This window comes from Hippoglossus hippoglossus, chromosome 2 (genome assembly GCF_009819705.1).
Source record: "Hippoglossus hippoglossus isolate fHipHip1 chromosome 2, fHipHip1.pri, whole genome shotgun sequence".
Lineage (NCBI taxonomy): Eukaryota > Metazoa > Chordata > Actinopteri > Pleuronectiformes > Pleuronectidae > Hippoglossus > Hippoglossus hippoglossus.
This window is the reverse complement of record NC_047152.1, coordinates 212,163-228,182: the sequence shown is the minus strand read 5'-3', so window position 1 is coordinate 228,182 and position 16,020 is coordinate 212,163. Positions and strand designations below refer to the sequence as shown.

General features: G+C 47.4%; 1 protein-coding gene across 1 annotated transcript; it reads right to left on the bottom strand.

Annotated features, from left to right (window-relative positions):
- Positions 1-9,425: 9,425 nt before the first annotated feature.
- On the bottom strand, positions 9,426-14,343 carry LOC117777235 (SLIT and NTRK-like protein 1). The gene has a single exon (XM_034611881.1). The coding sequence runs from the start codon at positions 12,918-12,920 to the stop codon at positions 10,806-10,808; it is 2,115 nt and encodes a 704-aa protein (XP_034467772.1). The 5' UTR covers positions 12,921-14,343; the 3' UTR covers positions 9,426-10,805.
- Between the last annotated feature and the right edge of the window lie 1,677 nt (positions 14,344-16,020).

The following is a 16,020-nucleotide window of genomic DNA, read 5'->3' as shown; positions in this document are numbered from 1 at the left end:
GGCCATCAAGGGAGAGACACTGACAGCCTACAGCGTATTGGCTACCTCTGTCCAACCCCGGCACCATCTCTCTCTTTCTCCATCCCCCTGTTCTTCTCCGGTGAGAAAAGCACGGGATGGAAGACGTGCCCCCCCCCCGTGGTAATCAGCGCCCAACCTGCCGTCCATCTCGGGGAACACCGTGACGAGCAGCGCATTTTCATCAACACCTCTTTTCTGGCCTCCTGACAGCTTTTTCTCTTTTCAGAACTTTTTATTCAAGTTTCAAGCACCGACCACATAAAACCAATGGCGCTCGATAACATGCTGCTTTGAAGTAATTGTTTAAAAAAAAATAAAAAATAAAATGGTGACCAGCTGGGAAAATTGTGTCCACATCTGCCTCGAAATAGTAATCAGAGATTTTATTTTCTCATGTAGAAACTTGGCATCACACAAAAGTGTCAACACAGTTGGCGAATGAAAATCCCCCCGACGCTGGCAGTCCAGCTGTGACAAACAATCACAGTCCTTCAGCGAGAGTTTTGGAGTTGCAACAGTCCGAAATAATTTTATTCCACTCTTGGAGGGTTCGATTTGAATTTGGCCAAAGTGTTCCTCATTTGAAATAAATGAAGCTGGTGGTGGACAAATGTTAACAGTTCTCAAACTAGACGCATTCATGTGGACCTCCCAGCATGCACCTGGGACACCGAATCTTGGTCAGACAACTAGGAAATTATCTCTATGCTTTCCTCATGTAATGTCGATGCCAAGCGACGCCATGACAACAGTGTGTGCCAGGTTTCAGTCTGATCATATGTGTGTTACTGCCGTTGTGTTTGGGATTGTGCTCTACAATGTTGTGTCTCTGTTGTCTATTTTCACCATACAATCACTTTGAGTAAGTGGTCAGTGGTCGACATGAGTCCTCCCCTAAAGCCTCCTGGGGGCTGGCTTACAGTATAGGTTATAAATCCCGGCTCCTCCATGTTTGTGGATGGGACATGGGCCAAACTCCCTCTCCTTCACCAATGAATGCGATCAACCCTCCTACCGCTCCTGACCCCCCCCCCCATCCCTCACCCCGCCTTTAAGGGGTCTTGCTCACAACTGGTGACAGCTATTCCCCAAGGCCTTCTCCTGTTGCTCGTATTTGTCAAACACAATCGCCAGAAGCCACTGACCACAGCTGCGGTCAGACGCGCCGCGCTGCTCTTCAGAAGTTTATCGACAAGGTAAACGGAGAAGCCGTGGGCTGAAGATAGCACGGCGGGTTATTAATATTAAATGAATACGGATGACAGTGTAGGGGGAAATGTCTTTTACTATTACTACATTTTGAAAATTGCAATCCCAACTCCAATCCACCTCTCCTTCCAAACAACCAATTTGGGACGCCGAAACCGCAGCATCAAACATCAGAATTTGGCTCTCCTCATCCTCGTCATCAGCATTTGTATGCGGCTTCCCTCCCACTGCTGTCGTCTGCTGATATGAGTCATGAGCAGCGTCTCATCCCATAGTGGAGTTGTTTTACCACTACGCCTTGTAGCTATCGCTTTGGAGGGCTTCCCAGCCTGACAGTGACTCAGAGCAAGGAGCTGGTTGAGAGCGTGAGCTTGGAACAAAGCCAGTACTTCTTATTTTATTTATTTTTTTGCATCTCATTGTCATAGAGATGGAGAAAACCATTAGAACGGGGGCAGAGATAACAAAGATCAGCGATGCAGAGAACAGAAGCTTGAAAATGTGATGGTTTTATGTTTGACTGGCAGGTTTTTATGGAATCTGCTCTTTTAAAACCTGTTAAACCAGTAGATTTAGTTTATTTTGTGTTTTTATAAAGTCAATGGTTAGGATTGTGTGCCTTTGCGTGCCTCTCGTGTTATTTATTTTTTTGGGGCATTACTTTCACATTGTGTGATTCACGAGGATTCATCTTGTCCCAAAACCCTCTAATATTGACCTGTCGCCCCTTCGCTCGCTGCAATTCCATTGCCCCCGAACACAAAGCAAGATAAAACCTCATAATCTCTTGTCGACTGCTGTCACCGCCGCTCAAAATGTGCAGGCATGTGGTCCGGCATGTGTGTGTGTGTGTGTGTGTGTGTGTGTGTGTGTGTGTGTGTGTGTGTGTACCCAGAGATGACGCGACAGTTCTTTGTTTGAGAGCGGGCTAGAATGCACAGGGCATCTGTTGACCCAACTGGCATTCGCTGAGCGGTTTGTAGTACGCCAGGATAACGTTTATCCAGCATGCATTTCGATTTTGGTGTGTGCGTGTTTGTGTGTGTGTTTTACGAGACAATTTTTGGGTGTGGGTTGTGCGTCCGTGCACTGAGTGCGTGGGGGTCAAAGGTAAAACTTGTATCTCGGAACATTTTCTGAAAGTTTCTCACTTTCTCGTCACGCGGTATTTCTGAAACAAACCTTTCCTCCTTTTTTTTTTTGTCTTTATCTCCCGTGCATGAGCGCCTTGCAGCCCGAGGTGCTGAGCAACCGTTCAGCATTCTGTCGAAAAGCTAAATATAAGAGAGACAGCGAGAGAGGGAGGAAGAGTGGGGGTGGGGGGTGGGGGGGGAGAACAAAAATCCTCCAGGCAATAAGAAGACGGGAAAGCAGAACTTTTCTTGGAGAGCAGCGGCAGCGATCAGAGGAAGCAGAGATTCATGTCTTGTCACACACACACACACACACACACACACACACACACACACACACACACACACACACACACACACACACACACACACACACAGATAGGAAAACATGCTGTCGCCACCTTTAACAAAGAGGAACGAGGACACACGTGAACGACTTGTCATACACGTAATTGGGGGGAAATTATGTCAGCGGTTGTTGTTTTTCTTCCCTCCTTCAGTTTGTTTTGTCCGTTGCTGTTGATGGGGATGGTGATTTGTTTTGCTGCGAGCTGCCTCTAACTGTCAGGCCAAATCGAGTGGGTGTCAGGGAAATAACCCCCCACCCACCCACTCACCCACTCACCCGTCCACTCAGCGCCACCTCCCTCCCACAACCCTTGTCTTTAAGGGCCTATCGATTTGCCGGACCATCAACTATTGACAACGAAGTGAAAAATCAGAACATATCCATCTGAAAGACTCCGGAAACCGGGATGAAAAACAAGCACAACCTTTTTTTTTTTCCCCCGTGGCAACCTTTGTGCCATTCACCTCGGGTTTTTCGCGTGGAAAGAAAAAAATTCCCGCTGGTATTTCGCCATCACAGCGTTCTTCCCTTCTCCCCCCTCGGAAACCTCTGCACGCACAGCAGCTGCTATTTATATCATCTGTGGCCTGTAAAGTCTTTGCAGCAGGTGCACAAAAGCCCCAGCGTGTGCGTACCTCTCCTATAGGCCCAGCTTGTGTTCGCTCTGTGCCGATACGTGTCCCCCAACGTCGACACTGTACATTGACACGTCAGAGGCGGCCTCGAGTGCGCTCAATGGCGGCGAGGCTCGCTGCACCGCGCAGCGTGTGGCAATGCAAATGAGTTCCAGCTTTCATGTTCCCACTCTGCTTCCGGCTGATATTTCAATAAAGGGGAGTTCAAAGGTACCTCCAAGCAGATGAAGCCAACTGAGTTAATCTAGTCGAAGGTGGGGATTGTGCAATATGTATAAAAATTATGCATTCAGCGTCGGGCAAGACTAACCAGCCTCACTGCACCGCACTGAAAATTGTTTACCCACAAAAAATCCAATCCAATAAACATGTTTCTTATATGCAGTTAAGTATTTGCAGTATGGTCAGGTACACACTTTATGGTACCATATTATGTATTAACACATCCCTTGGGTCATTGCTCTGATGTTTGTTGCGCATGTCTATGTGTTTATGAGTATTCTTATGGCTCCAGCATGTGTGGAGAGCCAGTGAAGTTAATCTTGAATCTCGGGAACTGTGCAGTGGGTGAAAAGTCCGGTCCCCTAATCACTTCCAGTGGCCTTTAGGTAATGCCATTCTGCACGTTCGATATCACTGAAATAATTAAAAATAAAATGTTCTGTTTTGGTTTATGCCAATAAATATGAATTAAGGTTTTTACAGTTTGTTTACAATAAGCTTTCGCACTGATGAGAACATTAAAAACATTGTGTCGCCATGAAATTCCCTGATTATATGAGAATTGCATATAAAACTTTTTAAGAGGTGCGGGATACTGACGCCTGTGTAAATCTGCAATATGAGATCATGCATCCCTTCGGTTTAGGATCCCAACTGTTGAATTCAATGGATTTTTCCTTGCGCTATCTGTGGTTGCTGTTGATAGTTCTTGTTATGCAAATTAAATAAATAAATTGTTGATTTATTTACTTTTTCACCAATAAATGGAATTACTTTATTCATGCAGAGTCCATTTATCAACCCTCTTTAAAGGTGTGAGGGCAGTTTGTGGCAAAGGGAAGGTTTTCCACTTTAGTATTTACTTTTCTACAGATTGGCTTCTTAAGAGAAACGTTTGAAAGAAAAGATGATATTTTCTTTTTAGACACGAGGCAGGTGAGTCAGCGGGAAGTTAATGTTCCCAATCATTCTGAGGTTGAGTTTTTGATGTGCAGAAGCAGTGGGTTTGTTATAGCGACTCCCTCCTGTGCTCCCAGTATCTCACAGATCACAGCAATATTCACACTTTTCAAAGGAATGTGTTCCGGTCTGCTTCGGTCAATGTCAAACTGAATAGAAAAATAACAATACGAAAGAGATACATTGTTAAGGTACTTATGCTTGAAAGCGCACGACAGGAACAAACCGCTGTAGTCCCGAAACTGCATCTAAGTCTCTTTGAATTTTTTGAGCAGTTTTCAGTGCATGCTTTTCTCTTTGAGCAGTGTTCGACGGGAAGGATTAGAAGAGGAGACAGACGCACAGATTGTCCTTGAGCGTCTCGGTTTCTGCAGTTTGAATATTGTATAAGTAGGAATTGCCAGTGAGAGCGGCTGGATGAAACGTATCAACCATCGACAGCACCTTCATGCAACTTCTTCCACAAGAATGGAAAAGCTTGGATTTGGGAATGCGCCGATGTTGAAAGGGAGACTATGTACAATTTGTCTGGTCTTTCTTTGACGGGGGCAAAAAAATTAAAACAACGAGGGCAAGTTTCATTGGGTTGAGACCAAAATAGCTTCAGGAAATTCAACTTTCTTGTGTGTGACCATACATCCACCTACTAATACATGCAGGGTGAGGTGTGTTAATGGATGTGACCTTACGCAGAGGAGCCTGCTATAAAGGCAGACATAGCCCCTCTCCTCCGGGAAAACAAATCTCACACACGCTTATTTTGTGACCGCCATCAAATTTCGGTTTGGTGTTGCGGTTGTTGCTCCCGGTCGAGCAGTGTAATCAGATCAGGTAGAGCCACATAATGCCTGCGGTGCCGTTGAGGAATAGGCGCGCGTGTGGCCGCTAAATCAAATCAATGAGATAATCGATAAGTGGGGGCTGGAAGAAGAGGATTACTTAGGGCTGGAGGAAACACTCGGTGGGCCGTTCACTCATCTTGATTAAAGGCCCCGCTTTGGTGGTTTGACATAGGCCAGTGTGCAGTGGGTTGACACCAGATCTGGGTCAATTATTAGTTGAAATCCTTTTAATTACTCAGGGCGTTTGCTCTATAGTCCGTCTTGGAAGAAAGGTTTGAAATATTTGAGCGACTTGCCGTTTGATAGATTTGTCCTCCCACGTTTGAACTCCGAAAAAAATTAAAGGATGCGACTCCTTTAATGTATTGCTCCTCGGGTGCAGGGATCTAAAGGCTCCACGCTGCCCGAGCCGGAGTTCAGTTGTCACAAAGCCAAATATACAATAGTAAAAGACTGATTAGCCACTCTGAACATTTACTCCCAGCGACTGCATCAAAAACAGTGCACTGTGCGCGGCTGCAGGGCGAATTCCAACCAGCTCAAACACATTTTTTAGCCTCTAAAGATTTCTCTTTGGTGATGTAATTATATTTGATATGTGTTTTTAGGGTAGGTTTGCATATTGAAAGGGATATTAACACACACAGTGATTACACAAGCTAATGCATGCTTGCCACGCCGCTGTGTTTCCTTTCATGTACAACACTTGCACTCCATTTCATTTGCTACCAATCACTGGGCCTGAATCCATTCGGTGACTATTGTGGCTCAGAAAGAAGCTCTGCAGTGGACGGGCTAATAATAATATCTGCTAGTATCACACAAAATATATCCCTTGGGATAATGCCACATAATCACTGCAACACAACCCATGAGAGAATACCAGCAGCAAGGATTGCATTGAGTTTGGAAGGGCAGGACTACTGCCGACTCTTTAGTCTTTACCGCAACACATGGGACCTTCATCAAAGCTAACATCAAAGGATAATACCCTTGCTTAAAATCTTTTGGGGATTTTTTACAAAACCCAAACAAGAGCTGAGACACTGAATCTGACCAGTGGGAGTGAGATCAAAAGCCAGTCCCTGATGCTGTAGCTCGAGACTGGTGTTTTAGTCTTTTGCCTTTTTCCATCGTAATGTTGTTGTTTCGCACTTTTGGAGACACGACAGGCGAGGGGACGAATATGCCGAACGGCAGCGTCACAAACAAAGCAGATGAGCCTGAGGTGGCACAACAAACAAGAGACAATGTTAGTGGTGGGTGTTGTAGCTGTGATGGGGATTCCAACCGATGACTAACCAGCCAAACCAGCCACAGGTACAGTGAACTGTTTTTATCCCTCGCAAAGAAGTAACCCTGAAGCAAAAAACACATCCCAAACAGAGGACACGCCGACAGAGTATCTCCCAAACACTGAGGATTAAATGGCCTCGACTTAAACCAAAGCGAGGCCGTTGAGACTTACACCGAAGCGGAGTGTTATGAGGTGTGCAGATGATGTTATCCCTGCAGGACGCGTCACATCAACTGCCAGCTCCTCGGGGAGGGGCGGGCTGTCACACGAGCTACGGCGAGCCTGCTGGGCCACAACAGTGTCGGAGCGCTGTGTGCCCAGCGTGTAAAAGAGGCTACTCCACTCGGCTGCGTTCTCCAACAGCCATTATCCATCGCATTAATGAATGGGTCCTAGTGTTGAGACGCTGCAGCACATCGGGACGGCTGACAGGAAACTAATAGAGCCACACAGAAGATATGTAATGTTTGAAAGATGTATTATCCAGTAGAATATACAGTATATCACTCTTCTGTGCAATAGATTTGCATTTACAGTAGTCGCAGTAGAACAAGACACCAGCAGTGTTCTGTTATCGGTTTCTGATAGAAAAAAAAACAAAAGCATCAATATGAAATCTGAATTTTGGCAAGAAACGGATTGACAAAAGAGAAAGGTACCACTTTCTGTTAAGGCAGCATTTATGAAGCGGTCATAAGCTGTAGTAAATTTCTTTATTAATGGTTAAGGAATGATGTCAGTTATCAGGCATTAATAAGAACAACATTTCCAGCTTTCGGAGCAACACTCAGCTGGGCTAACTGCTTCATTAGCGAGACCTCTCCGATGGACCCCACTTCTGCGCTGCAATCCATTTACAAACTCCTCTTCATTATATCGAAGACAAAGCCAAGTGTCGCACCCGAGGAGGATTTTTTTTTTTTTTTCACAGCCTGGCAACCCAAAAGTTGTTCTTGTTAATGGCTTCGAACTGAGCAACCAGCAGGAGACATAAATGTGTCATTTTCTCTCCAGGGATTCTGATTGAATCCTGACAATATCATCAGAAAATAATATGCTAAGAACACATCTTGATGCTATACAGTGTAAAAACCTGCTCTGTATTAGACTATACTGCACTTATATTGACGTTTTGTTCCTGTAATGAAGAGCAAAGGCAGTGTATCTCAGTTAGAGCCTATTTATAAACCCCTCAGGATATAAATTATGCAGAGTAATATAAACAGAGGATAAATCAAACATGTCTCATTTCTACGTACAACAACTGAATCGAACCCAATGACAAATTCCTAAAACCAAACTTTGTTTTTACTCAACCTCAACCACACTTTATTTAACAAAATAGAAGCAGGTCAAATATTGCAAAGCATATAAATGTATCTTTGAAACACAGCGTTTTTGAAAATTATGACAAATCATCAGTGGGCTGTGGCACAGTTAATACTCCACAGAGGAGACACATAGTTACGCCAGTCCCCCTTGCCGCCTCCCTGTGTTTGGACAAAAGAGCGAGGAACAGGGAGTTGAAGGGGAGACGGAGGAGGGGGGGGGGGGGGGGCAAGGTGACTGGACAAAGAATGCAAGGGAGGTGGTGGCGATGAGGTTGATGAGTGTTTGTCACGGATCTGCTGAGATGTTAGTCCCCAAGGTCAAGCAGCGGCACGGTTACATATTTGAGGGGGAAAAGGGGGGAGGAGGAGGAGAGGGGTGAAGTCACGGGAAGTTTAAAAGTTTTGAAAACATACATGCAAATAGTCACGCAACTGCTCTCTCATCCTCACACACATGCGTTAGGGGGGTGTGTGTGTGTGTGTGAGTGTGTGTGTGTGTGTGTGTGGGGAGGGAGGGAGGGGGACATGCCTGCATGTGTGCCCTCGTGGGCCTGCACGCACGGACAGGGTAATAGGCAGGCGGACAAAGAAAGCAGAGGATGTGGGGAAGGAAGTGATTCGGCACCATGGACAGCGCTAGTCTGCATAATGGGGGAGGAAAGGGGGGAGGGGAGATTAGGGGGAGTCGGACCATCTCACACCGACTCTTGTCACGGCCCCCCACGGCGTCTTGGGTAGAGTTTGGCCGAATTATGCTGAAACCTTGTCTAAATGAGGCGTCTTTTTTTGTACAGAAAAGCAAGAAAAAACATCAGCACTGGAATTTTACATCACAATTCAACAGAACAAAAAATTTTTAAAAAAGCTGCAAATTGAACATTCCTCACATTTGTTTTCGGGAAATTTGGGAGTTCTGTTGGTTTACCCCCCCCCCCCCCCGACCTTTAATGCTCATTTGTTTTTGTTTGTTTTCCTCTTGGATCCAGTAGCTGTTAAAAGCAGTGTGTCAGCTTAGCAGCAGTCCCGACATGTGGAGCTCTGCAAAACAGGTTATCCAGTCATGGCGTTGTTTTCATAACTCCACAAGCCCCCCCCAAGAAGAAGTATCTCAAGTTCAAAATGCTGAATTGGAAAAAAGGCATCTTGCATTATCTAATTATGTCTCTGTGTGTAGGTTTGTGTGTGCGCGCACCCTTGTCTCCCTCATGTCCACGTTCTGGCCACACGCTGAGTTATCGCCATTAGCGTGGTGACGCCGCCCCCCCCCCCCTACCCCCGCCCCCCCCCACCCACCCACCCACAAACAGCCTGTTTCAAGCACATTTTGTAGTAAATACAGTGAGTTTCAGTTCTCTTATTTGGACAAGGTTAGATGGCTTTACAAAAGCTCACAATATGATGAAGGTGAATTATAGCCATAAGCTTTTTTTTCTTGTGGAGGAATACTTTTTTTTCTGACATTTAAAAAAAGCATTCTAGTCTATATCAGTCTACCTGCGGCTGTTTACATAGATCGAATTAAACCTACATAGCTCGATTGAAAACACCTCTTTAATCAGTTGTTGAAAAAATATGATGGTATAAACCCCCCTGTTTGAATTGCTTGTTTGTTTTTTTTTCTTCCTCTCACCCAAAGCAGGCTATATTCATTGACACACAAAACCACAGAACTGTTATTGTAGCTACATTAACTTTGCAGCATAAGCATCTGAGTGACGTTAATTGGTCATGCTCATCTGCATGTCTGAATATCTGAAAGTCAACAATTGGCACACCATAAAATAACACAGTTTTACATTCATAAAGGAGATGATGACTGCGCAGACTGTGGATCTTTAATCTGCACCATCTAGTTACGGTATAAATAACCCCAATATTTATCGACAATCAAATGATAACAAACAGAAAGTAACATGCACTGACAGCTTCACTTCCATCGCTTCCCCCTTTTGTCTCCAGATAGTCCCCATGATCCGTTGTTGGTTTTTTTTCTTTTATGTTCTCTTTTCTCCAAACAAGTTTAAAACAACAAATACAAATCCTAACTGCAGGTTCACAAAAAATAGAGAAATGGCACTTTGTAATAGTCATACATAATTCTTAATATCTATATATAGTCGTCATATTGATATAACATGAAAGGGTCGAGTTGGCTTCTTTGTTGGTTATGGTGGTTATGGTTCCTCGCCGACGTGTGTGTGTTGAAACCATGCGAAATATCATCATGCAGATTATGTTACATCAGTCCGAGTATTTACATTTACATTCATGCGTTCGTGCACCATTCCCCGGGTCCTCGGCCTCGCTCTCTTTCTTTCTTTCTCTCTCTCTCTCTTTCTTTCTCTCTCTATCTCTCTCTCTCTCTCTCTCTCTCTCTCTCTATCTCACACACACAAACACACACACACACACTCACACACGCCCTCTCCCTCGCTCCTTTTTTCTCTCCCTCTTTTCTGTCTCACACTGATCCGTATAGTCCGATTGCGGCAAATAGCAGAACTGGGAGGAGGAGGAGGAGGAGGAGGAGGAGGGAGGAAGGGGTGGTAGCCAGGAGGAGGAGGAGGGGGGGGGGCTTGGCATATACATATATTACAGAGTGGGGCCTGTGCAGCAGCAGACTGACTTACTTGCTTCAGCTGGAGAAAATAAGACATTAACAAGTCTGTGTTCCCCCCCGTGGTGAACAAAAGCAGGGGATTCTTGCTGTTTTTTAGTCATTTGTCAGTCCTTGTCCCGTTTGACTGTTTGTAATCCAGGTTTATTGTACGAGAGTCACCCCCCCCCCCCCCCCCCCCTTTTATTTTTACGCGTCATTTGTTGTGGAGAGGTGCGTGCTGCAGTCGAAGCCCCGGTGTGCGCCCCCGTCTGCGTGATAAGGCCCACTGTGCCAATAGGACGAGTCGCACACTGTCTGCAAGGAATTGATCTCCGAGGCGGACGAGTTCCCCTCCCTCCGCTTTGACCTCTTTCGGTTCCGCAAAATAAAGACAAGCATCCCCACAACGGTGAACGCGGACGTGACGAACACCAACAGCAACCCGGGGACGAGCACCGAGATGGAGACCCTGTTGGGCTCCAAGTAAGAGTTTGAGCGCGTCCCCGAGTCCAGGGTGAAAGTGCTGTTTTTGGACAGCGTGGTCGGGGCGATGCGGTCGTAGAGTCTCGGGCACATGAGGTCGTTCCGGACGAAGCGGAAATCTCGTTTCCAGAACTCTTCCGGGGACTCACACTTGAGGTCGCCCACTATCACCTCGGCCCCGAGTTTCTCCGTCCACTGCTTGAAGGGCACGATGTTGCACGAGCAATCCCAGGGGTTCCCGTGCAAATCGATCTGTATGATTGAATTGAGCTGGTCTAAGACGCCAGCCACGGGGAGGTGGGGGAAATAATTATTATGCAGGCTAATTTTGGATAAAGAAATCCCAAGAAAAGCATCCACAGGTAAAGCCTTGAGCAAGTTGTTGTTGAGGAGCAGAACCCTCAGATTGGGCATGGGGCCGAACGCGCCTGCCACTATCAGCTGGATGTCGTTGTATTCCAAACTGAGATATTCCAGATTCACAAGGCCCACAAACATCTCTGCTAGCAGCGTATCCAGATAGTTCTTATCCATATAAAGCCACCTGAGCTCGCTCTGGTTCTGGAAAGTGCCGTTGTCAATCATCTTGATGTTGTTGCCACCCAGATCCAGCTGGTTGAGGCTGGAGTAGGCCAACAGCTGGTTCTTTTTCACTCCATGGATGTTGTTATCTCTCATGTTCAACTCGTGCGCTACCAAGGGCCTGGGCTTGAGGTTGGCTAAGCTCTCGATCTTTTTGCCCTCACAGTTGACCCCCAGCCCCTGTCTGGAGCCCACCAGCTTGCAGTTGCACGGCTGGGGGCACGTGATGTTGTGCAGCTGCTCTCTTTCGCCGCTCACACCTGTCCCCACTGGAGTGGGCTTAGTTTTCAGCTGCCAGTTCTCACGAGATTTGGAGCGGCTCTTGGCTCCGTGGCCGCCAGGTGTCGGCGGGCCGCTGGCGTTTCCGCTGGGCTTGTAAGGCGTGGGACGGGGGCCACGGGCCACTGTGACTGAGGTCTCCTCCTGGGTGGGAGGGGCGACCAGGCTGGTGTCCACGCCGCCGCTCTGTGAAGGACACAGATCCTCCTCTGACGTCTCGTTCAGGTCGCTCCCCTGCAGCCTGGTGGGTGCCTCGCATATCACCCTTCCAATAAGCGCGTTATGCGGTATGTTCTCCAGCCATTCCTTCAGAGAAGCCAGGTCGCAGTTACAGTCCCATGGGTTGTCCTCCAGCAAAACCTCCGCAATGCCCGGTATCTGCTCGAGGATCCCCTCATAAGGCACCGTTTTGATTCGGTTCCCCCGCAGGTCGAGATGCGTAATGGGCACATGTTGGAACACGTTTATAGGTAGCGCGCTGATGAGGTTGTCGTTAAGGATTAACACTTCAAGTTTATTTAGGTCCCTGAAAACGGCGGGGTCGATGTCCCTCAGTAGATTGAAATCAGCTTGCAGGTATTCCAAGTCGTCTAACCCCAGAAACGTGCTCTTCCTGAACGATCGGATCTTGTTGTTGTTGATGTGCAGCCTCTTCACCAGCTGCAGCCCCAGGAACGCGCCGGGCACGATGTCGTGCAAGCCGTTGTTTTCCAAATGCAAGCTCACCGCGTTGTAAAAGTTGGCGAACTCGTTGGGGAACAGCCTGGACAGTGAATTCCCGTGCAACAGCAAGTGGTAGAACTGCGAGCTGGGGCCGGTCAAATGCTGCAGCGTGGTGAAGCTCCTCTTTTCGCAGTCTATGTGCAGATCCCCCTCGACGTCGTTGCAGGAGCATATCTGCTCCTTACAAACGTCCTTTGTAACATTCCCACTGGCAACACAAAGAGCCGCATTCAGCAGGACGATCCAGAGCAGCATTTTTCAACGTGGACGATTCATTCCCGGGTGTCAAGACATAGGAGCTGTGGGAGAACGGAGGGAGAGATAGACATTTTCCGGAGGAGATAAGGCAGTCTCTGTTTCTTCTCTCTTTTAATCACACATCCATGCTGCGTCTATAAGCCGCGCTGCTCCAGACTCGCAGTGTGGAAATCGCCACATAAACGTCTCTTTCACGTCGACTGAATCCTCGCAGGCGCCGCGTGTTGGCGATGAAAATCAAAAACAGCGAGCTGCAGCCGAGACCCACGCATCTTTTGGCTTTTTTTTTTTTTTTTTTTTTTTTTGTTCTCAGTTCGTTAAAGACTGACCTTGGCAACGAGGAGGAGGAGGAGGAGGAGTGGGGGGGGATAAACGTGAACAAATCCGTGCGTACTGCTCTGTCTCCTCCGGTCCGCGGTCGTGCTGCGCTGCGGCGTCTGGAGCTGTCCCCGCTCCCCCGGTGCTGAATTCACACCCCGCTGCTGCTGCTGCTGCTGCTGGAGCTTCACAGGCTATGCCACCGCTGCAAAACACCCGCATCCCCCCCTCACATTCTCCGGCATGCCTGCCTCGCTCGTTTGCGCCGTTTCTCTCCGTCCTACTGGCACCACCACAGACACCAACACCACCCCCACCACCCTGTGTCTCTTTTTTCCCCCCCCTTTGCTTCTTTTTTTTCTCGTGGCGATTCGGGAATCACCAAAAATGGAACGCGGGGACCGTGTTCGTCGTTGCGCGGTGCTCTAAGAAAGATCTGACACCCTCTACTGAGCTGTAATGGCACAAAAATAAAGAAAAAAAGAAAAAGAAATCCGTCGACTGACTAAGGGAATGCTGAGAGGAGAGAACAGGGGGGGAAAAATCAATCCACGTACATTTGTTTCTTCTGAGATTCACACTTTAAAGCTTTGGAGCTGTGCGTAATTTCCCTCCAGATGCGCCAAAATAGCCGCCCAAATCAGGCTCCTGTGGCAAATTCTCAAAGCCCGCATGTCCATGGTGAAAGTGTCCAGGTCGGCATCGTCGGAAACACTGGTGAGACTTCACATGAGAACCGCGCTTCGCCTCAGCTCAGCCTTAAAATTACGCCTCCGTCCTCAAAGGGTGAGACGGCTCCGCACTTGGGCGCATCTCTCCGCGTCCGTGCTGCAAACCGCGACTCTCGCCCCTCGGATTGAAAACACTGTTGAATGCGGAAAAGAAAAAAAAAAACAATTATCTGCTACAGGGATGCCTCAGTCCAGCAGTAAAAAAAAAAGAGAAACATCCAATTGACTATACAACAAGCGATGCGTCAGTGTGGCACCCTATATGCGCATGTGTGCGTGACGTTTCTTTCTTATTCCGAGATAGAATTCCTCTGCTTTAAAAAAAAAAAAGAAAGGAAGAAAAGTAAAAGGGGTTTGAACATGTTCTCATCTCCTCTCATCTCTCATGGCGTTTTGTGTTTCACTCCAATGTTTGAGAGTATTCAGGAGGTGGGGGGGGGGGTGCAAACAGGAGAGTTGAGGTAGTTATTCCACACACACACACACACACACACACACACACACACACACACACACACACACACACACACACCCTCCTCCCTTCCTCCTCCATCTGCAGTGTTCACTTGGAATTAAGAGCAGGCAGGGGAAAAAAAGAAGGGAGACCAAGTTAAACATCCTCACTTGCTGACATCATTTCTGCAGAGAGGACACAACACACACACGCACACGCACACACACACACACACACACACACTATGCAATTGCAATGAGAGACCAATCCAAGCGAGTCGGGAGATTCCAGCTGCGCTTGCAATAAGCAAAACATCATTAGGACCACCTACATATGGCTGTAAAGCATTCCCATTATGGTCCGCTGACTTTTTATGCTTTCTCCCTGCCCACCTGTTTGTCTTTCGGTTTGTGTGTCTGCTTTCCTTTTGTGCTGTTGCTTGTCAAGTAGCCTTCCTACCTGTTGGTGCCTCTTTTGTCTCATTTTTTCCTGTTTTGTTGGGGGCCGGCTGTGGCTCAGGAGATAGTGTTTCTTCCACGCTTCGATCCCAGTCCCCTCCCATTCTTCATGGGCAAGATACTGAGCCCCAGATTGCCCCTGACAGCTGTGCCAGTAGTGATGTGGCAGAGAAACTGCACTGTATGAATGTGTGTGGACGGCAAAACCTGCTCATCAAGACTAGAAAATCACTGTATTTTCTACATTTCTTCTCTTTTTCCCCCCCCCACATGCACCTGCCTCTTCTCAGACCACCTCGTTTGTGGCGCGGCGTCCCGCTGCGGGGCCGGATCGAAGCGCGCGGCGTCGTGTTCGAGCCAAACGAAGTAACCGATAGTCGATCCATGCGGCGTGCAAAAGGCAAACACAGGCAAGGGGGTGGGAGGGTCACGCAGCCGAGCCAAGGACACATCACTCATCCTCACTAATTAATTGGATGCTGGATGTGTGTGTGCGTGTGGGGGGGTGTAAGTGGGTGGGTGGGTGTTAATGTTTAATAGAAGGTGTTGGAGGAGATTCCTGTTGATTTAGTTCAGTGTGAAGGCTAACTGTGCATTCATGCACTTGTAAGGAGGTTTACAGGTGTGTGTGTGTGTGTGTGTGTGTGTGTGTGTGTGTGTGTGCGTGTGTGTTGGTGGGAGTGTAGTATTGCAAACACAGCTTAGTCACGCTTGAGTATCTTGTTTTCACCCAAAGAAAAACAAACTGATAAACAATCCGGACTCCATTTTAGCTCTGGCTCGGCCCTCGTAGGCCGAACATTTAGACTCTGATATAATCCCCCCCCCCCCTAAACAGGATAAATCATATTTGTATCAGGGACAAAAAAAAAAAAAGAGCCCTTATCTTGGAGTCAAAACTAATTGGATTATGAATATGAATGTATCCCAAGGAAGAATTGCATGGGGCTCAGCGTCATGATGTGATGCAGATACTGTCGAGTTGCATTAGCGTGAGGCGGGACCAGAGGAGTTCATACGTCACTTGCATACATAGGCGCCGGGCGCACAATGCAGCCCGGGCGAGTTTCGGGCCTCGCGCGCCGTCAAGGTGAAGGCGTTGTTGTATTTAATTATTGATTTTGCTGTTCATCCTA

Bases quoted from the DNA above. Each gene is read 5' to 3' on its own strand.
- LOC117777235 (XM_034611881.1), bottom strand. From the start codon at position 12,920: ATGCTGCTCTGGATCGTCCTGCTGAATGCGGCTCTTTGTGTTGCCAGT.